This window comes from Coregonus lavaretus (genome assembly GCF_964263955.1).
Source record: "Coregonus lavaretus genome assembly, chromosome: 12".
NCBI classification, from domain to species: Eukaryota; Metazoa; Chordata; class Actinopteri; order Salmoniformes; family Salmonidae; genus Coregonus; species Coregonus lavaretus.
Genome location: NC_139999.1, coordinates 3,635,679 through 3,661,339, shown reverse-complemented (window position 1 = coordinate 3,661,339; position 25,661 = coordinate 3,635,679). Strand labels below are relative to the sequence as shown.

Sequence of the window (25,661 nt, the reverse complement as noted above, 5' to 3'; positions counted from 1 at the left end):
CTGCAAAAGACATTATCATGTTAAATTAAAACATGTTCAAATTAGACTCAGTGACTTCATCACTGGCACTATGTTAACGTATCTAATATAAAAATATATCTTAAATCAACAGGCTGTCAGGTTTTTCTGAAAGATGTGAAGAAAAATATCCCACAGATTTCTAACATCCATAACTTTAAGATTTAGACAAACCTTTTCATTTTTATCATTATCAATAATAGGCAAGCTTTTACTTACAGGTTCTGGAAGATTCTCAGCACAGCGACTAACTATTCAACGACAAAACTTTGTGTGTGAGAGAGAAGCAATACTTGCAATACTGTCTGCCTGTGTGTGTGTGCTTTCGTTTTAAGCCTTGGGGGGAGGAGACATAATTCAGTTATTTTCATCCAAGTGCAATCACGCACCTCCTCCACTCTCAGGTGAGTCAGGTAAGTTCCATGGAACGAGTAAAACCGTTCAGGTGAAAACTATGATACCTTATTGATGTCACTTGTTAAATCCACTTCAATCAGTGTAGATGAAGGGGAGGAGACAGGTTAAATAAGGATTATTAAGCCTTGAGACAATTGAGACATGGATTCTGAATGTGTTCCATTCAGAGGGTGAATGGGCAAGACAAAATATTTAAGTGCCTTTGAATGGGACGTGGTAGTAGTTGCCAGGCGTACCGGTTTGTGTCAAGAACTGCAATGCAGCTGCTGGGTTTTTCACGCTCAACAGTTTCCCGTGTGTATAAAGAATGGTCCACCACTCAAAGGACATCCAGCCAACTTGACACAACTGTGGGAAGCATTGGAGTCAACATGGGCCAGCATCCCTGTGGAACGCTTTCGACACCTCGTAGAGTCCATGTCCCGACGAATTGAGGCTGTTCTGACGGCAAAAGGGGGTGCAACTTAAAATTAGGAAGGTGTTCCTAATGTTTGGTATACTCAGTGTACGTCCAGTTTAAAATAGATACATCTTATTTGTAGGGGCAATTTCACTGTAGAGGGGGGGGGGGGGGGGGGGGGGGGGGGGGGGGGGGGTATTACTTGTAAACTCAGATCTTGTGGACTTATAGAACATTATCTGTGGTCTTGTAGACTCCTGTGTACGTGCCTGGTCATTGTAGTGGTTATGTACAGAATCAGTTCAATGGAAGCAGTATCACTTCTAGATAAGAGAGTGGCACAGTTCATTGGAATCATTATCGCTTCTAGATAAGAGAGTGGCACAGTTCTTTGGAATCATTACCGCTTCTAGATAAGAGAGTGGCACAGTTCATTGGAATCATTATCGCTTCTAGATAAGAGAGTGGCACAGTTCATTGGAAGCAGTTTGTTGTTGTAAACAACCACAGGTCAATGTCACACAACTTCAGTAGAAATCTTGTAAAACAACCACAGGTCAATGTCACACAACTTCAGTAGAAATCTTGTAAAACAACCACAGGTCAATGTCACACAACTTCAGTAGAAATCTTGTAAACAAGCACACTAACATTATGCTTTGGGGGTGTTTTTCTGCTAAGGGGACAGGACAACTTCACCGCATCAAAGGGACGATGGACGGGGCCATGTACTGTCAAATCTTGGGTGAGAACCTCCTTCCCTCAGCCAGGGCATTGAAAATGGGTCGTGGATGGGTATTCCAGCATGACAATGACCCAAAACACACGGCCAAGGCAACAAAGGAGTGGCTCAAGAAGAAGCACATTAAGGTCCTGGAGTGGCCTAGCCAGTCTCCAGACCTTAATCCCATAGAAAATATGTGGAGGGAGCTGAAGGTTCGAGTTGCCAAACGTCAGCCTCGAAACCTTAATGACTTGGAGAAGATCTGCAAAGAGGAGTGGGACAAAATCCCTCCTGAGATGTGTGCAAACCTGGTGGCCAACTACAAGAAATGTCTGACCTCTGTGATTGCCAACAAGGGTTTTGCCACCAAGTACATGTTTTGCAGAGGGGTCAAATATTTATTTCACTCATTAAAATGCAAATGAAGTTATAAAATTTTTGACATGCGTTTTTCTGGATTTTTTGTTGTTATTCTGTCTCCCACTGTTCAAATAAACCTACCATTAAAATGATAGACTGATCATTTCTTTGTCAGTGGGAAAACGTACAAAATCAGCAGGGGATCAAATACTTTTTTCCCTCACTGTATATTTGCAAGAAAAAAAACATATGGGGGATTGGAAGTGATGCAGACAATTACAATGATGGAAGTTACAATCTATCTGCAGTATTAAAGCTGATCTAGTCCTGTGTAGCTCAGCATGGTGTTTGCAACGCCAGGGTTGTGGGTTCAATTCCCACGGGGGGACAGTAAAAAAAAAATAATGTATGCAACCACATGGGGTATGAAAAAAAATAAAATAATGTATGCACTAACTGTAAGTCGCTCTGGATAAGAGCGTCTGCTAAATGACTAAAATGTAAATGTAAATGTCACTAACTGTAAGTCGCTCTGGATAAGAGCGTCTGCTAAATGACGTAAAATAATCTAAATAAATAACATAATTTTTAAAAAAGACTGCCATCATTGAAGTCGTTTGTGGTGATGTCAAAATGAGGGGTGTTGTACAAAACAAAGTAATCAGCGATTGGATCATTTCTAACCAATCAGAGTATCAAATCCAATGACACATTTTCTAAACTTGCTTTACCTATGTGGGCTCTGGCTCTGGCCCAACCCCTCGGTTTCTGGGACCAATCAGAACTGTTAGAATGTGTTAGGGTTCTAGACATCGTCAGGGAGGGACTCAGATCCAGATTCACTGCTGAGAAGAAACTAACATCTGTGGGCGTGGCCTAGCAGGGGGTTTGGTTAGCCAGGCAAGCAGCATTGTGCATCCTCCAGAAACATACATCTCTTTTCCATAAAATTTATGTTTGAATTTTCAAACTATATAGTTTTTCTTTGGCAAGGCAAATAAAGCGTTTTTATCAAAAGCAAATCACTTTCGCATATGAAAACACGGAATCCTATTATTACTCCACTTGCCTAATTACATTACTGTTTTGAGCCGACTTCGCCGTGGCCTTTGAACGGGGTTGACTCACGGAGCTATCGCCCATTGGACTGCCCTGAGGAGTGATCTCCTCCTTCCTTGTCCCAGAATCACCCAGGTCCTTTGTGGTTTCCACTAGATATCTCCAATACTGTGTGATTGCTACCAACAATTCGGGGCGTTTCTGCATCTGCAGGCAGGCCTCACCCCCCCCCTCGAGCGTCCCATTTGTTCCTGCATGAACGCCCCCCGCTCGAGCACGTCATGAACACTTTTTTTTTATTTCATGTCATTTTTAGCAGACGCTCTTATCCAGAACGACTTACAGTTAGTGAGTGCATATATGTTTTTGTTGTTTTCTTATTTTATGCTTATTTTGCTGTTACAAGGACTTCCTGAAAACACACCACTTAGATACAACTACGACCAGAAGTGATTTTCGTAGCTGGGTAGGAGAGCGTTTTCGCCAACCCTTACGCTTTTCCTAACCTTAACCCTAACGCTTTTCCTACCCTTAACCCTAACGCTTTTCCTAACCTTAACCTTAACGCTTTTCCTAACCTTAACCCTAACCTTAACCTCATTCTCCTAAGTCTGCGCTCCAGCAGGTATATCTCACTGGTCATCCCCAAAGCCAACACCTCCTTTGGCCGCCATTCCTTCCAGTTCTCTGCTGCCAATGACTGGAACGAATTGCAAAAATCTCTGAAGCTGGAGACTCTTATCTCCCTCACTAACTTTAAGCATCAGTTGTCAGAGCAGCTTACCGATCACTGCACCTGTACACAGCCCATCTGAAATTAGCCCACCCAACTACCTCATCCCCATATTGTTATTTATTTTTCTCATTTGTACCCCAGTATCTCTATTTGCACATAATCTCTTGCACATCTATCTTTCCAGTGTTAATACTAAATGTAATTATTTTGCACTATGGCCTATTTATTGCCTTACCCCTGTCGTATCGGGTGAATGGTGGCAATTATTGCTGATAAAAAAAGGAGTCCGCTCATACTGAACTTTGATCATAAGGTTTATTCAGATCACAAGCTTCAGCATAAGTGACAGATGTCATGACATCCGGAGAGCGACGCCTCAGATTGAAATGGCCGCTCTGCCTTTCTTCTTCGTTTAGCCCCTACTTATAAACAATGCAAAAAGATGCTCCCTCTTCTGGCCAATCACCAGTCTCCCCTGTCTACAACACACTTCCTGTCTGTTGTATGTGGCGTTACACTAAAACATTCCCTCTTGATACTAAAATCAACATTCTTTCAGTTCCACTTAAAAACATTTAACAAAGGCATAATCCCAATACACGACATTTCCCCCCTTCGAGACTAAACAGTCTCGAAAACAAACAAAATAGGATTATGACAAGTAACAATTTATCTTATTGAGTATCTTTAACATTAAACCAAAAACATTCTTCTCTAGAGTGTAAATACCTTTCTATGAAATATGAATAACTGTTTATGAAGTGTGAATACATTACTATGAAATATGAACAAATCTTTATGGAGTGTAAGAGTGAAAAACTGTCCGGCAACCTTCATTCCAAATCCATCCATCAATCAAGACAGTAAAATTCTCTCACGGTCCCTCTGCCCCAGGCAACCACCTCGGTACTCCAGATAAACTCATAAACAATGTAAATGCATTTGAAACTATGATGCAATTAAATACACATGTAAGCCCCTGCAAACAAAATCCTATCCTAAAAATATCCACTCTAAGGCTGGTCAACCCATTGGACCCTACAGTGGACCTCTCCCTGCCTAGACTGTCCCTAAGCATTCACGAAATAAACAAAAACATCTAAGATCCTCACATGTATTCAATAACATCAAACATCATTCTACAAAAATTAATACCTAAGAATATGACACAATTATGTATTACACATCAAATATGTCTATATTTCATTGCAGACACTGGAATGTAGTCCACTACACTTCATCTCCCCGTAGTCTCGACTTCCAATGGATTGCTGATGATGGAATCGGCCACACCCTCCTTGTTTCATCTCCTCCAGTCATATTGTCCTTTCATATTGTCCCTTCATATTGTCCTTGTTTGAGTATTTTCAATCTCCACATGTTCCCCCAAATGCTTCTGGAAGAAAAGGAAAGACCAAACAGTATCTTTTGCAAAACAACACTTTCAAATTGAACATCAATATCAACTAAGAATATAGAAATGATATCTAAATGATGTATGAATCACATTAACCCACTTCCCCCCTTTGATTCATAAAATCATACAAAAATCACCCAAATATTGAAAAAAAAAAATTGAAAAATGATCAACACATCAAAAATGAAATTTATCCATTCAGTTCCCCTTGTCCATCTTCATCCAGATCAGGAACAGTCAACAACGGCATCTGAGTGTTGTCTCCAGGCATCCCTCTCCAACCTATCTCAATATCATAGCTTTCTCAAAGGTCAGTAACAAATTACAAACATCACACACAGTGCTATCAAAGCTGCCATTAAATCTGAACCATCACTGCCCCTACTGGCCTACCTGATCTTGCAATCAAGTCTTCGCTGACTTCCAGCTCCTTCAGATATACCAAATGCATCCCTTATATTCTTCAATGCATATATAACCCTAGTGATAATATCTGAACTATCTGGACTCAAAGTATAACTAACATTATCAATAGGATCTTCCCAAATGTTACACCATACCATGGAAAAAGTCCCCCCTTCTCCCTTAGACTCATCCTTCAATGATAGACTTGAAGACTATGACATGCCTCCATGTCTTTTCATCCTATTTCCAACCCTAGATTTATCTGTGTCCGGTGCTACCCCTCTTTTAATGGTAGAAACCTCATATGGAAGCTTCAACGTTGACATGTAACAACCTCCTATCCATCCATAGGGTAAGAATATATATGCTTTATCACCACAAACCCTCAAAATATCTCTAAAATTTCCCATAGTTACATTACCAGGCAAAAGCTAATCTTTTAACCATCAAAGTCCTGCTCTTCTTACTAACTGGTACATAAAAAGTAACCTATTTCTCATTACTACCCTTAAGGTCATGCCTACCCAAAGTTATCATATAATCATCACAATCTGATATTCCCATAAACATACCCCTTACATCATATGTTTTATTAGAACAAAAACAACTTTTAACCCTCAAATGGTTTCATCTCAAATGCTTCAGGGTTTGCTGTTACCTGATTTTTCTTCCCATCTAACAAATGCACACAAGTTAATTCACTTAACCCAATAACACCTAAACCTAGGCTTAAACAAATGTTTTGACAACAACATTATTTTATCGGTTACTGATTGTTGCTGATACCACAGTCATGACAAAGCATAAAATTGACACATACTTGATAGAGGTCGAGCGACCGTCTCTAATATGTTTGGTGCTGGAATTCTCACCAGACATGGACCCTCAAGATTCCTCACTGATCTTACAGAATGAGCTGTTGGAACCAAAGATTCCTACCTGCTATCTTTAATTTTCACAACAGAAGAATCAAACTACATGCATTTAATTTCTCTCTTCCCTAACGAGCGGTACTGATCAGATACCTCTCCTTGTCTGTCATCAAAATCAAAGACCTCATCCTGTACCTCCATGATGAATCTATATTCTCTCCACTACTATCTGTTCTCCTATTTTAACCCTATTCGTACTATCATTGACAGCACTCTCCATCCGTAACATAAACCCCTGAGTCCTTCTTGCTACCCCCTTTAATTTCAGAAAAGTTGTTGTCGGTGTCATACTTCCCACATTTGTTATTGCCATCGTATCATTAATCCCTTCCAAAGTTACCATTAAAGTAGTTGATTTAGTTGATGTATCAACACTCTTAACTATTTCTAGTGCGAAAGTTGCCGATATCCTATGTGTATTATCTACTGTTGGAGTGTCTACTGTAATAATATACTTCCTGAACTCCTTTGGTGACTGTGGAAACTTCAACAGATTTCAAATCTTCCATTATAAGCGTCACTTTACGAATTACATAGCCCTTTAACCAATCATTCTTAACCGGAACAAATTCTAATGCTTGCACTAGATAAGTACACATATATTCTCCCTGACCTTTCTCTGTAACATTACGCAACATAAGTGAACAGTCACTCATAACCCTCTTCCAAACTATACCTCCTTTGATTAGGTGCAACAGCTTCTACTCTTGGTCCTGATAACAATACTTCTTCTCCATAATTATCTCTCCATGTGGGAGGAACGTCCCCATCCTAACCCTAATAAGTATTTTTCCTCTAAAATTGGTGCTGGAGCCATTGGCTCCCTTATAATCAAATGCGATATATTTATGGCTTTAATAACTATCAATGTTGAAAGAGTTAAATTGCTTCTCACTGTTGTTTTAATAGACTGACGTGTTAATGTCCTTATTGTTACTTCATCCATTTTCCCCAAAGCTTTGAAGTCTTTGCTTGTACTTCCATCTATCACCACTAGTGTCACTTTTTCCACTCTCAGTCCTACCTCTAATCCCTGACTTTCAAACTTTTGATTATAAAAAATACACCTATAATTACCTTGATCTTCCTACTCTAAAATGTCCTTCACCACTGCTCTCTCTCTCTCTTACTACTAACTTTGAAACTTAGCTTACTGTCTTAGAGTTCCTTCAACCTAGTTCTCCTAACTTTTTTGTCTAATCTTTTCTCCTAACCTTTAAAAACCTTTTCCACTGATGTATTCATAAAATCCCTTTACCACCAATTTTTAGAATATGTGATTGGGAAAGTCCCCACCTGCTTCTGACTTCTTTACACACAGACTTGACAAACGACTAAACACCTTTTAGCCTAGCCTGAAATCTCTTAGTGTAAGAATGTAACCCAGAATAACAGTCACCCCTTTTAACTTTATTTTCCAGACAGATTGTCTAATAGGCAGTCTAATAGATTATCATCCTTCCTATGATATTATCTTTTTAAGCAAATATGATTCCCAAAAACCCTACTTTTTAACATCCTCTACCAGACAGCCATTTAGTGTACATCTTATTGTACAATTCAATTTAAACAATGCATCTCTTCCCAACAATGCAATAGGTATATTTTTAGTATGTCTATTTTGATTTCTCTTTGAGTTCTATAGCAGAGCTCAATTGGTTCCTTAAGAGTAATTAACTGTTTTACTACCTCAAATCCCTATCCTAATTAGTTCATTTGACATAGTGAGATGTTTAACCTCTTTAGGCTGAACACAGATAAAAGCTTTTCCACTATTCACCATTACTTCTCATAGTCCTCTGGTTTTACTTCAATTGTTAGATATTTTCTCTTCTTCTCTAATCGATGCTATCAGCTGACACCCCCCTTTGTATCTTCTAGGCTCTAGAATCCTTAGGGTTCACCTGGAGAACAGGTGATCTTGACTGGCCCCTGTATCTTCCTTAAAAATGTTCTCTGTTGTTTCCTCCTGACTTGTTGCACTCACAGGTAAAGTAACCAATCTGTCCACAATTATAACAGTCTTCTGAAAGTTGCTGGAAGTGTAGCTGAAATCTTCCTCCTCCTTCTATTTCTTCTCGTCCTCTTCCTCTCCAATTCTGTGTCTGTCCAGAAACTGGCTGTGGATATGGAACACCTGGTACCCTCCTTGGCTGGTACAATTGCATTTGATATTGTTCAGTTGAAGCTGTAACAGTGATTGTTGATTTGGTTCACTCTGATTCTTCATAACCAAAGCTTCTCTTCTCCTTCTTCTTCTCCAATTCTTGGGATCCTTTTCTCAGCAGTTTCTCCTCTTCTAAACTATTCGCTTTATCCAGGCATGATAAGCATCGGTCTATATCTCCTTCTATTTCTTCTGTGCCAGTCCTTGTAGGATAAACTCCTTTTGAATACACAGCACCTTCAGTCTCCTCTTTATCGCTGTCTTCATCTGAACTCAAACCTCATTCTTCTCTTAGTTTCCAGACATCTCGGTTTTTCTTACTTCTGGAGTTTTGGATTCATCTTTCTGGTCGTTTCTGCTTGTCCTCTATCTATTATTCGTTCATCTTCATCTCTGATGCAATAATCACCCTGCTGGATGATCACTGGAAGCTGAGGATAAGCATCCCTAAGCTCTACTTCCTTCTCATAAGGTGGGGGTCTTTTTGCTGAATCCGTATGTGAGAAAGGTATACTGACTTTTTTCACATTTTCACATTTTAGTCATTTAGCAGACGCTCTTATCCAGAGCGACTTACAGGAGCAATTAGGGTTAAGTGCCTTGCTCAAGGGCACATCAACAGATTTTTCACCTAGTCGGCTCGGGGATTAGAACCAGCGACCTTTCAGTTACTGGCACTACGCTCTTAACCACTAAGCTACCTACCGCCCCAGCTAAGCTACCTGACTTCTGCGCTTAGTTTTTCTATCGCCTTTCCTTCTTTTAGCATTTTCTCTATACCTCTGTTTATCTTATCGCTGGACTCTTTTATCAGTTTTTGTTTGAGAATGAAGGGCAACTTTTGTTTCATTTGCCGGATAACCTAGCAATACTCTTAACTAAAGGATTACCATTTTGTATTATATCAACCGGTGTAATTACTTTTTATAGCCTTGATGTCGTTTTTCCCCATTGTAACAACAATTTTATATTCCTTTATTGTGAATTATTTTATTTTTAGACTATATAGCCTATGGCTTCCCCCCTTCAATTATTAATATAAACCTAAACAACCCCCAAATTTTATTTTATTTTTTATTTTTATTTTTTATAAATCAATTAAAAATCATGAATAATTAAAACAAATTTTTATTACTATATCCTATGTCACCAATTTATCAATTAGTGGTGGCTATCTTACCACAACCCATCAAATGCAAGTAGTCAACTTCAGACTACAATACCCATAAACAAAGCCTGTAACCTTACAACACTACAATTCCCATAAATTCCATTGTTTAATATGCACCCAAGTATCTTAATTCCAGAATAATGTCAGTACCTGATTTCCAACCGAACTGTAATCCAGCCCAGTGATGCACAGAGACTCCAAAATGCAAATTTTATTCAAATCAGTATTTGCCAAGCCTATGTGAAATTGTCATAACATCACATATCCTGTTAGGGGAAGATTTTGTGAACTAGCCTGATATCTGATCCGATCCTCTGCCGCGTCACGTGATGTCACGTCAGCACTTCCTCTCTCTCTCTCTCTCTCCTGTCGTATCGTCCTATTGCTCCTCTCATATGACAGAAGAACAGAGACACAGGAAAAGATTTTAATAGTTAATGCAATACTGAGTTACTTCAACCATATTCAACATTCCCCCACTCATATTCGCTTTAAGACTTAATTTAATTCATTACGTATTTTATTTTAATCCGTCATTTAACTCAGGACTAAATAGATAGCTCAAAAACATTAATTTATTTTAATCCGTCATTTAATTTAATTCATTATACTCCGTCACCATATATCTAATGTATAAATTCACTACATCTCAACAAATAGTTTCATGTTCAAACACCAGCCGCTTTAAAACTATAAGATTCGTGTTAAAATCCCTCCTATTTGTTCCCTCGTCTGTGTCTCCCTGTCTCCCCCTGCAGTGTAACATATGTGTTGTTTAGTAAAATCCCACGCATGCGCGATACATTCAAAAATACTTTTTCACCGTGGAAGGGAGATTCTTAGATCTCTCCCCAACCCCAAATAGACGGTTAACAGTCCTGCTGTACCTCCGTTTCCCCCTCATAGTCAAACAACATTTAACAGCGCTCACAAAACATAGAACCGAAATTCCACATACAAACATAATTTAAGAGGCTTTATTACCATCGCAGTGGACCTCTACGGTCACATGTTAGCATGCAGCATATTAGCATATTAGCCTTAGCATTTAGCCTTAGCCTGTATGCACCATGTAGCATAAAAACAATGCACCTGACATTGCGTCTTTAATTACTTTTTCCTTTGTCCTAACTTTAGGCTGCCGTGAGTTCTGGATATTTTTATGTGAGCGGTCCCCCCCAAGCGATTATCCCGTCGGACAGAAGATGGGCAAGCAACCCCCACTAAATCTACAACCAAACTCCAGTCATGACTGACTGACTGACCTGTTACCCATAACGCGTTACCAGGATTTTATGGCCCACCATGCGGTCGCCTCGTTTGTTCCGAGGGCTTTATCAAATCCTGCAATGTCCTAACTTGTATACATATCTTGGCCCCGATTGTTCTTGACTTACTATTCAAGCAACACATCTCTATAAACAATCCATAAGCTTTTAACCCACTTTTGCGCTGTTTTTTTATAATGATTAGCCAGACCCCCAGTTATCAGCAATAACGCCACACGAGGCACGGTCGTATGGTACATTTCTCCAGTGTACAATCACATAGCATCCAAACTAACAACCTGTGAGGAAAACTCACCCTTTTCTGGCACTTCAGACAGAGTTAGCTTGGCGGCTGGATGAAACAGAGGAGAGATGCAGACCAGCCCCACGTTGGGCGCCATTTGTCGTATCGGGTGAATGGTGGCAATTATTGCTAAAGAACAAAGGAGTCCGCTCATACTGAACTTGGATCATAAGGTTTATTCATATCACAAGCTTCAGCATAAGTGACAGATGTCATGACATCCGGAGAGCGACGCCTCAGAATGGCCGCTCTGCCCTTCTTCTTCGTTTAACCCCTACTTATAAACAATGCAAAAAGATGGTCTCCCTCTTCTGGCCAATCACCAGTCTCCCCTGTCTACAACACACTTCCTGTCTGTTGTATGTGGCGTTACACTAAAACATTCCCTCTTGATACTAAAATTAACGTCCTCTCTGGTTCCACTTAAAACATTTAACAAAGGCATAATCCCAATACACGACAGCCCCATAACTTACTACATTTGCACACACTGTATATATATTTTCTGTTGTATTTTTGACTTTATGTTTTCTTTTACCCCATATGTAACTCTGTGTTGTTGTTTTTATCGCACTGCTTTGCTTTATCTTGGCCAGGTCGCAGTTGTAAATGAGAACTTGTTCTCAACTGGCTTACCTGGTTAAATAAAGGTTAAATAAATAAAATAAAAAATAAACTGCTACGTTAATTATCCTAACCTGCTGCGTAAATTCTTCTAACCTGCTAGAAAAAGCCAATTCCGGTTATAGCTGTATCGAAGTGACGTGTTTTTAGGGAATCTCATATGCAAGAATGCATACAAGGTTCTCTGAAACATGATTGTGACAGAGAGCTGTTTCAGTTTTACTGCACACACCAAAAGCAAGGACAGCGGAACGTTTTGGGGTTGCTTTCTGTTTTCGGAAATAGTAGTGTAGACTGTGCAGTGTAACACCACCAACTATATTTGGCTTCCATAAACAGTTGGATATTGGACAGTTACTTTCCTAATGTAGTAACACCACCAACTACAACGACGCCAGGACAGCGGAGTCACTGACCACCTTCCTGAGACACTTGAAACCCTACCTCTTTAAGGAATACCTGGAATAGTATAATTTGTAAATCGCTCTGGATAAGAGCGTTTGCTAAATTACGTAAATGTAAACTATATTTGGCTTCCATAAACAGTTGGATATTGGACAGTTACTTTCCTAATGTAGTGATAAAAATAAGCAATTTCACAACTCGAAGACAGAGTTCTTTTAAAGTAGATGTATTTATTTACCAATAAATAGAACTCCAGTATAAAAACATGCACTTCAAGCAGAAAAGCTACATAAAACAAGTAAAATGAGGATAAACAAATCCCATTTCTCTGACATGGGGGATTGGAAATGATGCAGACAATTACATTGATAGAAGCCACAATCTAGCTGCAATATTAAAGCTGATCTACCCCCTAAAATGTTGTAATAAAAACATTTAAAAAATACACTTCCCTTCTTGCAGTTATAAACCTTTTGTCAAATGATTAAAAATAAATTATAAACATTGTTCACAGTATATTGTATTGTAAACGGCACACATTGTGCAGGTCACAGTCTATAACCTTCACCCCTCTATCCAGCTATCTATCCAGCTATCTATCCAGCTATCTATCCAGCTATATATCCAGCTATCTATCCATCCATCAATTCATAACTTCCTTTATCCTTCTTTCATCCTCATCCTCAATCCATTTAATATATTTTCATCCTCATCCTCAATCCATTTAATATATTCTTTCATCCTCATCCTCAATCCATTTAATATCTTTTCATCCTCAATCCTCAACCCTTTATTATTAGTATTATTATTTAACCCTTAGTTAACTGACAACACATATCCAAACTCAAGCAAACCTAAAGCATATGAATCCTTGTGATTGGTTCAACCTTGCTTCGTTATGGAACATCCCCGGTCGGTCCTGTTTTGTGCATTAGCTTCATTACTCAGTGAGTCTCTCCTACTCTGAAATGATAGAATCCAGTCTTCTTTTCCCTCTGCTCTTCGTCTTCTTGGTTTACAGTACTTTGTGCTTCATCCTCCTCAGGAATTTCTGTAGTTTTAGCCTCAGGCCAGAGTGCCCTGATGGAGAGCTAGAGGACAGGAGAAAGAAACAGAGCAGGCAGAGAGAGAGAGAGAGAGAGAGAGAGAGAGAGAGAGAGAGAGAGAGAGAGAGAGAGAGAGAGAGAGAGAGAGAGAGAATGACAATTTAGTCATTTAACAGACGTCTGAACCTAAGAAAGAAGCTGTACTAGCTGCATGATACGATCATAAATACGATAATCGTAAGGAAACCGTCACCTAAAGTAATATCGCAGTACAACAATACAACTGACGCAGAGAGAGATCAAGACAAATAGATATAGCCATACAGAAAGGGAGAGAAGCCGAGATAGAGAGAAAGAGAGATACGAGAGAGAGAGAGAGAGCGAGAGAAAGCAGGGAGCGCAGCAAAAGAGAGAGAAAGAGAGAGTGATAGCAAAAGAGAGAGAAAGAGAGATACGAGAGAGAGAGAGCGAGAGAAAGCAGGGAGCGCAGCAAAAGAGAGAGAAAGAGAGATACGAGAGAGAGAGAGCGAGAGAAAGCAGGGAGCGCAGCAAAAGAGAGAGAAGAAAATAAGTGGAAAAAAATCAGAGAGCAGAGGAAGGTTTGTAAATCAGTCTGTCCGTCCATCCACCTTCGCTTGGGGTACTCACCATTCATACTGTGTAGTGGTCTGTGTCTGTCTGTTAGCTCCCATCCACTCTTTCTCCTCTTCCTCCTCCTCCTCCTCCTCCTCCTCTTCCTGTTGTCTGTCTAGTATCTGGTCCCAGATCTCAGTGTTAACCCACAGCGACCCCGACAGGGTGAGGATGGACCCGGTGCAGGTGATCCAGCGGCACAGGGGGCAGCGTACTGTAAGCAGGCCGCTCTGGAGACTGGACATGGTCTGCAAGCACGGCCCACAGAATGTGTGCTTACAGTGGAGCATCCGAGGGATCTTCTCCGTGCGAGAGTAGGGCTGGAGGCAGATGCAGCACTCCATGTCCTCGCTCGTCAGACCCATGGCTAGCTGGCTGGGGTGCGGATGGACGGACGGATGGACGGCTGGAGCACAGAGGAACTCTGGACGGAGAGTCAGTATCTGGGCAGGAAGACGTGGGGTTTAAACGCTGGTTTGAGGTCAGTTTTCCCCTTGTGGTTTATTAAGGTCCTGGTTTGGATTTGATGAGGTTGAGCTGATCCTAGATCTGTGATTAGGAGCGTCGGTCAGGAAGCTGCAAAAGACATTATCATGTTAAATTAAAACATGTTCAAATTAGACTCAGTGACTTCATCACTGGCACTATGTTGTGGTCCTCTGTAGCTCAGCTGGTAGAGCACGGCGCCTGTAACGCCAAGGTAGTGGGTTCGATCCCCGGGACCACCCATACACAAAAAATGTATGCACGCATGACTGTAAGTTGCTTTGGATAAAAGCGTCTGCTAAATGGCATATATATATATATATATATGTTAACGTATCTAATATAAAAATATATCTTAAATCAACAGGCTGTCAGGTGTTTCTGAAAGATGTGAAGAAAAATATCCCACAGATTTCTAAGATCCATAACTTTAAGATTTAGACAAACCTTTTCATTTTTATCATTATCAATAATAGGCAAGCTTTTACTTACAGGTTCTGGAAGATTCTCAGCACAGCGACTAACTATTCAACGACAAAACTTTGTGTGTGAGAGAGAAGCAATACTTGCAATACTGTCTGCCTGTGTGTGCTCTCATTTTAAGCCTTGGGGGGAGGAGACATAATTCAGTTATTTTCATCAAAGTGCAATCACGCACCTCCTCCACTCTCAGGTGAGTCAGGTAAGTTCCTGAGGTATTACTTGTAAACTCAGATCTTGTGGACTTATAGAACATTATCTGTGGTCTTGTAGACTCCTGTGTACGTGCCTGGTCATTGTAGTGGTTATGTACAGAATCAGTTCAATGGAAGCAGTAAATCTTCTAGATAAGAGTCAGTGGCACAGTTCATTGGAAGCAGTTTGTTGTTGTAAACAACCACAGGTCAATGTCACACAACTTCAGTAGAAATCTTGTAAACAACCACAGGTCAATGTCACACAACTTTAGTAGAAATCTTGTAAACAACCACACTAACAAGTCAAATAGAAAACAGTCTCCCTGTTGAAACTTGTAATAAACCGGATTCATTTTTAATTGACCTGTGATCGCTCTACCTTTTGTTTACCTGGAAACTCCTACCACACACCTGTCTATTCACAATGTCAGCTACGCACGCACAACAGACGCGCAACAGACGCGCAACAGACGCACAACAGACGCACAACAGACGCACAACAGACGCACAACAGACGCACAACTGACACACAACAGACGCACAACAGACGCACAACAGACGCACAACAGACGCACAACAGACGTACAACAGACACAAAGTAAAAATAACCAGCAAACATTTGATCTTTAAAATCGCCTGCCAAGCAGGGTAATTTATTCACGTGAACAAAACATACCATTTCACAAGATTATTAAGCATGGAATGTGGGTGTTGTAACTCACAAAATAATTACTATCATTAAAGGGCCAGAACAAGAGACCGAAATAACTTTGTCAAAGTCTTCTGCTAGTCTCTAGCAGTTATGTATCTGCTTCCTGATGTAATGAGTAAGCTACACACTAAAACAACGTATGCTAAATGACAGTAAATGATGAGTCATTCTGCCAGCCAGGGACAGAGCTACAGTGGGTTTTCACATTAACCAGCTCTAACATCAGCCCTGTTTGGTTAGACAGCGACTTTGTCCCAAATGGCACCCTATTCCTTATATAGTGCACTATGACTCTGGTCAAAAGTAGTGCACTGTGTAGGGAATAGGGTACCAAATTGGGACGCAGCCAGGGACAACAGAGCTGCCTACTTCTCTAACAGACAGCCACCGCAAGGCTACAATTATCAAGAAAAATAAACAGAAAAAAGGAGCAATAAAATATACATATTAAACACAGTCTATATATAGAGCCTATATAGACTAATGTCTCTTCATTAGGGTCTATATAGACTAATGTCTCTTCATTAGGGTCTATATAGACTAATGTCTCTTCATTAGGGTCTATATAGACTAATGTCTCTTCATTAGGGTCTATATAGACTAATGTCTCTTCATTAGGGTCTATATAGACTAATGTCTCTTCATTAGGGTCTATATAGACTGTTGTGTTCTTGCTTAACTGGTCAGCTAAATCCATTGGATATTTAAACATATTGGTCTCTAAATCCCTGTCTCAGTTAGGGAGACTCACGGCGCTGGACTGAACTGCTGGACTGAACCGCTGGACTGAACCGCTGGACTGAACTGCTGGACTGAACTGCTGGACTGAACTGCTTGGCTCATGGGTTGACTGACTGACAACAAACACTAGCCAAGACGAGTCTACTCATTTTACATTTTAGTCATTTAGCAGACGCTCTTATCCAGAGCGACTTACAGTTAAGTGAGTGCATACATTATTATTTTATATATATATATTCTTTTTTTCATACTGGCCCCCCAGTGGGAATCGAACCCACAACCCTGGCGTTGCAAACGCCATGCTCTACCAACTGAGCTACATCCCTGCCGGCCATTCCCTCCCCTACCCTGGACGACGCTGGGCCAATTGTGCGCCGCCCGATGGGTCTCCCGGTCGCGGCCGGCTACGACAGAGCCTGGATTCGAACCAGGATCTCTCGTGGCACAGCTAGCACTGCGATGCAGTACCTTAGACCACTGCGCCACTCAGGGACACATCACTTTCTGTCTGAAACGGCACGCTATTTCCTATAGACGGCACTAGCCGGGCCCTGGTCAAAAGTAGTATACTATATAAGGAATAGGGTGCCATTTCAGACACAACCTGTCTCTTTGTCATGGTTTAAAGACAGCCTAGTTCTGTCTTTGTCATGGTTTAAAGACAGCCTAGTTCTGTCTTTGTCATGGTTTAAAGACAGCCTAGTTCTGTCTTCGTCATGGTTTAAAGACAGCCTAGTTATGTCTTTGTCATGGTTTAAAGACAGCCTAGTTCTGTCTTCGTCATGGTTTAAAGACAGCCTAGTTCTGTCTTCGTCATGGTTTAAAGACAGCCTAGTTCTGTCTTCGTCATGGTTTAAAGACAGCCTAGTTCTGTCTTTGTCATGGTTTAAAGACAGCCTAGTTCTGTCTTTGTCATGGTTTAAAGACAGCCCAGTTCTGTCTTTGTCATGGTTTAAAGACAGCCTAGTTCTGTCTTTGTCATGGTTTAAAGACAGCCTAGTGACCAATGCAATGACCCACAGCATGTACTGAAACGTACACAAACAAAACAGACATGAGTTCCACCAAACACAGGCAGTTTGACATGGTATTTTAAGACAGGGAATTTAGCAGTAAACTAGGAAGAATGCCTTGGAGTTCAGTGTTTTATTGAGTAGCTTAATTATACCACTACTATATATTCTCACAACGCTTCTCATTCACCAACCTGCCCAATATGTCTAGGTCTACTATGTCCATATTTATCAGTGTTGTAAAGACACGACAGACAGACAGACAGGCAGGCAGACAGAGACAGGCAGGCAGACAGAGACAGGCAGACAGACAGAGACAGACAGACAGACAGACACAGACAGGCAGGCAGACAGACACAGACAGGCAGAGACAGGCAGGCAGACAGAGACAGGCAGAGACAGGCAGACAGACAGAGACAGGCAGACAGAGACAGGCAGACAGGCAGAGACAGGCAGACAGAGACAGACAGGCAGGCAGGCAGACAGAGACAGACAGAGACAGGCAGACAGAGACAGGCAGGCAGACAGAGACAGGCAGGCAGACAGAGACAGACAGAGACAGGCAGACAGAGACAGGCAGACAGACAGAGACAGGCAGGCAGACAGAGACAGGCAGACAGAGACAGGCAGGCAGACAGAGACAGGCAGACAGAGACAGGCAGGCAGACAGAGACAGGCAGACAGACAGACAGAGACAGGCAGGCAGACAGAGACAGGCAGACAGAGACAGGCAGACAGACAGAGACAGGCAGGCAGACAGAGACAGGCAGACAGAGACAGGCAGGCAGACAGAGACAGGCAGACAGAGACAGGCAGGCAGACAGAGACAGGCAGGCAGACAGAGACAGGCAGGCAGACAGAGACAGGCAGACAGAGACAGGCAGAGACAGGCAGGCAGACAGAGACAGGCAGAGATAGAGAGACAGGCAGACAGACAATCAGACAGATAGACAGACAGCATGTCCTAAGGGTTAGTGTCTCAGTTATTTGGGTCTTCCCATTTGTATGCAACACTTCCTGTGATTGAATGAATCATTACTTAAACTATCATATAAAAGCCCAGTGTATTTGTTAACCTACAACCTCTCCTTTCCAGCTAAGAGTGGAATAAAACCATAGTTAGTCATTAACAGGAGAGAAACGTAAACATAACGAAACACAAAGCGAAACCGGTGTGTCAGGAATGTATGGGGGTTGGGCTAGACAAAAGGGTGAATGAAGCCTAGCAATGCTGTCGTGGATGTGTTCTGAAAAAGAAGACACTTGGAAAAGAGGCGTCAGCCATTTTGGAAAGGGCCCTGGGGGTTGAATACAACAGGTTCTGTTGTTATTGATGAGCCTAATTAAAAGGAAAACAAATGACATAAGAGTTTCAGTTGAACAACGGTTTGAGACTCAGAACAGCAGACTGTCTCTCAGAACACCTGGAGAGAGGATACCTTGGGGACGGAGTTTGTCCGTCTGTCTTACAGGTGACACAGAAGGGGAACACTTACCAAGCGAGTCTGAACCTTATCCTCGGGCAACACAGGGCTATCTATCCCCACCTGAGACCTCTATCATAAAACTGGGCCAGAACAGAAACATGCTTCCAAATTCCACATGATTCTTTCCAGGGATATAATTGTTCTAGCACACAGAAGACACCCAGCAACAACACGGTGGATTCAGAGTAATTATGTGGAGAAGAACAATTAATTAAGCCGATGGTCAACATGGCCGCTAAAGCCACATGGCTATAAAATACAATGTTGCTTTTCACAGAGAATGACAAATCTACCATAACTTCAATGTCTATGCTCCCCTACACAACCCGTGAGCCAGGCACTTCTACCTGGTATTGGGTCATAAGCACTGAGCGCACAAGAGTGGATCAACAACCATTTCAACAACCAACCCCGTTCCATTCATCCCCCCCCCCACATGTTTAAATGGTATAATAGTCCTGTAATGTGGTCCTGGCCCGAGGGTCAATTGTCCCCTCCTCTCCTCTCCTCTCCTCTCCTCTCACTCCTGGGCGATGCTCCGCAGCACGTACTTCACCGTGTAGGCAAACGCAGCGAACCCCACAATCACAAACAGGTTGGCCAAGGCCCCGCCCAGCAGTCCGTGATTACGATTGGCCTGCTGCAGGCCGGGGGCGGGCATAGCAGGGCCCAAGGGGGCATGGCCTCCGTTGAGGGCGGGGATTCCGTAGTTGCCGTGTTGAAGGTCGCCGTCGGGAACCACGTCTGGGAGGGGGAGGGGCTGGGGGCGGGCGCTCAACTCCTCCTGGGCCTTCCGCTTCTGCTTGATCTCCTGGAGAGAGGGAGGGAGCGATGAGAGAGAGAAAGGAAGGAAGGAAGGAAGAGAGAGGGGAGAGAAAGGGAGGGAGAGATGAGAGAGAGGGAAGGAGAGATCAGAGAGAGGGAGGGAAGAGAGAGGGATGGAGAAAGAGAAATGGAGGGTGAGAGAAGGGATGGAGGGAGGAATAGGAGAGGAGAGTAAGGGTAAGAGAGGGGGAGGAGAAGGATGGAAGTCAGTCAGTAGATGAAATAAGGCTCTGGTCAAGGTTACGCTGCTCACTAGTTTGTTTTGACATAGTATCTGTGTTTAGTCAATTGTTTCAATTCAGACTCACATCGACTGCATCAGGAAACAGTTCACAGAACACCTTGTCCTTCAGGTTGAAAGCCAAGCTCTGGGCCGACAGCTGTCTTTTCTGGACGAAATAAAACAACAAAACAAGAAATAAATAAATAACCAAAGAAGCAACAATCATTCAGAAAATAAGGCAAAACATACCAATATGCAGTCATTCATCCTAACTATTATAAGACTAACATTACATTCACATTACAACCTGATAAAATGGCAATAAAAATGCTTATAAACAGGACTCTAAAAAATAAAAATAAAAATAATGTGTGCACTCACTGGATAAGAGCGTCTGCTAAATGACTAAAATGTAAAAATGTAAAGACCGTGACCTTAGACTGGGGCGATGGTTCAACTCCCAAAAGGACAACATCTCAGGTCTGTCCAGAGATGTTCAATTGGGTTCAAGTCCGGGCTTGTCCCGTGTGCTTAGGGTCGTAGTCCTGTTGGAAGGTGAACCTTCGCCCCAGTCTGAGCTCCTGAGCGTGTTGGAGCAGGTTTTCATCAAGGATCTCTCTGTACTTTGCTCCGTTCATCTTTCCCTCGATCCTGACTAGTCTCCCAGTCCCTGCCGCTGAAAAACATCCCCAAAACATGATGATGCTGCCACCACCATGCTTCACCGTAAGGATGGTGCCAGGTTTCCTCCAGATGTGACACTTGGCATTAAGGCCAAAGAATTCAATCTTGGTTTCATTAGACCAGATAATCTTGTTTCTCATGGTCTGAGAGTCCTTTAGGTGCCTTTTGGCAAACTCCAAGCGGGCTGTCATGTGCCTTTTACTGAGGAGTGGCTTCCATCTTGCCATTCTACCATAAAGACCTGATTGGTGGAGTGCTGCAGAGATGGTTGGCCTTCTGGAAGGTTCTCCCATCTCCACAGAGGAACTCTGGAGTTCTGTTCGAGTGATTTCTCAGTTTGGCCGGGCGGCCAGCTCTAGGAAGAGTCTTGGTGGTTTCAAACTTCTTCCATTTTAGAATGATGGAGGCCACTGTGTTCTTGGGGACCTTCAATGCTGCAGAAATGTTTTGGTACCCTTCCCCAGATCTGTGCCTCGACACAATCCTGTCTCAGAGCTCTACGGACAATTCCTTCGACCTCATGGCTTGGTTTATACTCTGACATGTACTGCCAACTGTGGGACCTTATATAGGCAGATGTGTGCCTTTCCAAATCATGTCCAATCAATTGAATTTACCACAGGTGGACTCCAATCAAGTTGTAGAAACATCTCAAGGATGATCAATGGAAACAGGATGCACCTTCAGCTCAATTCTGAGTCTCATACCAAAGGGTCTGAATACTTATGTAAATAAGGTATTTCTGTTTTAGTTTTTTTTACATTTGCAAAAATGTCTAAAAACCTGCTTTCGCTTTGTCATTATGGGGTATTGTGTGTAGATTGATTAGGATTTTTATTTATTTCATACATTTTAGAATAAGGCTGTAATGTACCAAATGATAGAAAAAGTCGAGGGTTCTGAATACTTTCCGAATGCACTGTATGTTCCAATGGGGTTGGAGAGGATGAAGTAAGTAGTATTAATATTAAGTAAGTAATATGAACTCACGGTGTAGTCGGAGGTCTCAATACTACCCAGGGTAGGGCCTTTCTCCACCATGAAGCTGAGCAGGCCAGTCAGGATGGTGGAGACGGACCAGGCTGGGTTCCACGTGTCTGGGTGGAAATCAGTGATGGATAAACATAACCTGGGGGAAGAGATACACCGCGACACACTCAGTCACCAGGGAGAAGAGATACAAGTGACACACTCAGTCAGGAGGGGAAGAGATAGACCGTGACACACTCAGTCAGGAGGGGAAGAGATAGACCGTGACACACTCAGTCAGGAGGGGAAGAGATACACCGTCCTTGACACAATCACTGAGGGGAAGAGATACACCATGACACACAGGAGGGGAAGAGATACACTGTGACACTCAGGGGGGGAAGAGATACAGCGACACACACTCAGGAAAAGACAGCAGGAAATGGATGAAATGATTTAACAGAACAGAACACAGTTCCATAGTTCAAACCCTGAGACTAAAAGACATCCATTTAGGATATGTACTGAAGATCCATTGTGTTGTTTCAAGTTTCAATGTCACGTGCACAAGTACAGTGAAATGCCTTTCTTGCAAGCTCTAAACCCAACAATGCAGTAATCAACGTAGCACTAAAAACAACAAGGTAGAACAAAAACACGAGACATAAAAATAAGACATAAGAAGAACACGAGAAAGTAAGTAGGACACACTATATATACAGCAGTATGTGGACACCCCTTCATATTAGTGGATTCTAATAGAGACACTATACAGTTGAAGTCAGAAGTTTACATACACCTTAGCCAAATACATTTAAACTCAGTTTTTCACAATTCCTGACATTTAATCCTAGTAAAATTTCCCTGTTTTAGGTCAGTTAGGATCACCACTTTATTTTAAGAATGTGAAATGTCAGAATAATAGTAGAGAGAATGATTTATTTCAGCTTTTATTTCTTTCATCACATTCCCAGTGGGTCAGAAGTTTACATACACTCAATTAGTATTTGGTAGCATTGCCTTTAAATTGTTTAACTTGGGTCAATGTTTCGGGTAGCCTTCCACAAGCTTCCCACAATAAGTTGGGTGAATTTTGGCCCATTCCTCCTGACAGAGCTGGTGTAACGGAGTCAGGTTTGTAGGCCTCCTTGCTCACACACGTTTTTTTCAGTTCTGCCCACACATTTTCTATACGATTGAGGTCAGGGCTTTGTGATGGCCACTCCAATACCTTGACTTTGTTGTCCTTAAGCCATTTTGCCACAACTTTGGAAAATATGCTTGGGGTCATTGTCCATTTGGAAGACCCATTTGCGACCAAGCTTTAACTTCCTGACTGATGTCTTGAGATGTTGCTTCAATATATGATGGACACCCCTTCATATTAGTGGATTCTAATAGAGGTACACTATATATACAGCAGTATGTGGACACCCCTTCATATTAGTGGATTCTAATAGAGGTACACTATATATACAGCAGTATGTGGACACCCCTTCATATTAGTGGATTCTAATAGAGGTACACTATATATACAGCAGTATGTGGACACCCCTTCATATTAGTGGATTCTAATAGAGGTACACTATATATACAGCAGTATGAGGACACCCCTTCATATTAGTGGATTCTATTTCAGCCACACCTGTTGCTGACAGGTGTATAAAATCGAGCACACAGCCATGCAATCTCCATAGACAGACATTGGCAGTAGAATGGCCTTACTGAAGAGCTCAGTGACTTTCAACGTGGCACCGTCATAGGATGCCACCTTTCCAACAAGTCAGTTCATCAAATTTCTGCCCTGCTAGAGCTGCCCCGGTCAACTGTAAGTGCTGTTATTGTGAAGTGGAAACATCTAGGAGCAACAATGGCTCAGCCGCGAAGTGGTAGGATACACAAGCTCACAGAACGGGACCCCCGAGTGCTGAAACGCGTAGCGCGAAACAATCGTCTGTCCTCGGTTGCAACACTCACTACCGAGTTCCAAACTGCCTCTGGAAGCAACATCTGCACACTAACTGTTTGTCGGGAGCTTCATGAAATTGGTTTCCATGGCCGAGCAGCCGCACACAAGCCTAAGATCACCATGCGCAATGCCAATTGTTGGCTGGAGTGGTGTAAAGCTCACCGACATTGGACTCTGGAGCAGTGGAAACACGTTCTCTGAAGTGATGAATCACTCTTCACCATCTGGCAGTCCGACGGACTAATCTGGGATTGGGTGGAGGAGGAATAATGGTCTGGGGCTGTTTTTCATGGTTCGGGCTAGGCCCCTTAGTTCCAGTGAAGGGAAATCTTAAAGCTACAGCATACAATGACATTCTAGACAATTCTGTGCTTCCAACTTTGTGGCAACAGTTGAGGGAAGGGCCTTTCCTGTTTCAGCATGTCAATTCCCCCGTGCACAAAGCAAGGTCCATATAGAAATGGTTTGTCGAGATCAGTGTGGAGGCAGTTGACTGGCCTGCACAGAGCCCTGACCTCAACCCCATCTAACATTCCTTTGGGATTAATTGGAACACCTACTGCGAGCCAGGCCTAATTGCCGAACATCAGTGCCCGACCTCACTAATGCTCGTGGCTGAATGGAAGGAAGCAAGTCCCTACAGCAATGTTCCAACATCTAGTGAAAAGCCTTCCCAGAAGAGTGGAGGCTGTTATAGCAGCAAAGGGGGGACCGACTCCATATTAATGCCCATGATTTTGGAATGAGATGTTCGACGAGCAGGTGTCCACATACTTTTGGTCATGTACAGTCGTGGTGAAAAGTTTTGAGAATGACACAAATATTAATTTTCACAACGTCTGCTGCTTCAGTTTTCATGTAAGGCAATGATCTACCTCAGTGGAACATCCTATTACTGTAATATAAGGCAATGATCTACCTCAGTGGAACATCCTATTACTGTAATATAAGGCAATGATCTACCTCAGTGGAATGTCCTACTACCGTAATGTAAGGCAATGCCCAGAGAGTGTACACTCACTAGAAGCTCATACACTGACACAAATACAGTTGAAGTCGGAAGTTTACATACACTTAGTTTGGAGTCATTACAACTTTCTTGTTAACAAACTATAGTTTTGGCAAGTCGGTTAGGACATCTACAGTCGTGGTGAAAGGTTTTGAGAATGACACAAATACTAATTTTCACAAAGTCTGCTGCCTCAGTTTTGATGATGGCAATTTTCATATACTCCAGAATGTCATGAAGAGTGATCAGATGAATTGCAATTAATTGCAAAGTCCCTCTTTGTCATGAAAATGAACTTAATCCCAAAAAAACATTTCCACTGGATTTCAGCCCTGCCACAAAAGGACCAGCTGATATCATGTCAGTGATTCTCTTGTTAACACAGGTGAGAGTGTTGACGAGGACAAGGCTGGAGATCACTCTGTCATGCTGATTGAGTTAGAATAACAGACTGGAATCTTTAAAAGGAGGGTGGTGCTTGAAATCATTGTTCTTCCACTGTTAACCATGGTTACCTGCAAGGAAACACGTGCCGTCATCCTTGCTTTGCACAAAAAGGGCTTCACAGGCAAGGATATTGCTGCTAGTAAGATTGCACCTAAATCAACCATTTATCAGATCATCAAGAACTTCAAGGAGAAAGGTTCAATTGTTGTGAAGAAGGCGTCAGGGCGCCCAAGAAAGTCCAGCAAGTGCCAGGACCGTCTCCTAAAGTTGATTCAGCTGCGGGATCGGGGCACAACCAGTGCAGAGCTTGCTCAGGAATGGCAGCAGGCAGGT

The 25,661-nt window shown here is 42.1% G+C and overlaps 2 protein-coding genes across 2 annotated transcripts in view; both read right to left on the bottom strand.

Annotated features, from left to right (window-relative positions):
- Positions 1-12,612: 12,612 nt before the first annotated feature.
- Positions 12,613-15,178, bottom strand: LOC311138066 (uncharacterized protein). Its single transcript, XM_084172718.1, has 3 exons — positions 15,065-15,178; positions 14,102-14,662; positions 12,613-13,498 (listed from the first exon to the last, which is right to left on the bottom strand). The coding sequence occupies exons 2-3, from the start codon at positions 14,449-14,451 to the stop codon at positions 13,423-13,425; spliced, it is 426 nt and encodes a 141-aa protein (XP_084028844.1). The 5' UTR covers positions 14,452-14,662; positions 15,065-15,178; the 3' UTR covers positions 12,613-13,422.
- A 698-nt stretch (positions 15,179-15,876) lies between these two features.
- The window catches only part of LOC311138290 (ubiquitin-conjugating enzyme E2 J2-like), an 11,569-nt gene continuing 1,784 nt past the window's right edge, over positions 15,877-25,661 (bottom strand). Inside the window, exons 3-5 of the mRNA XM_084172971.1 lie at positions 21,925-22,063; positions 20,336-20,416; positions 15,877-20,013 (exon numbers count right to left, since the gene is read on the bottom strand). Coding sequence (XP_084029097.1) covers positions 19,723-20,013; positions 20,336-20,416; positions 21,925-22,063 — 511 coding nt within the window. The 3' untranslated portion in view covers positions 15,877-19,722. The remainder of the gene's footprint in view (positions 20,014-20,335; positions 20,417-21,924; positions 22,064-25,661) is intronic.

Coding starts and splice junctions, on each gene's coding strand:
- LOC311138066 (XM_084172718.1), bottom strand. CDS start 14,451: ATGGGTCTGACGAGCGAGGACATGGAGTGCTGCATCTGCCTCCAGCCC. Junction 13,499..14,101: donor ACCACTACACAGTATGAATG/GTGAGTACCCCA, acceptor CCTGTCCTCTAG/CTCTCCATCAGGGCACTCTG.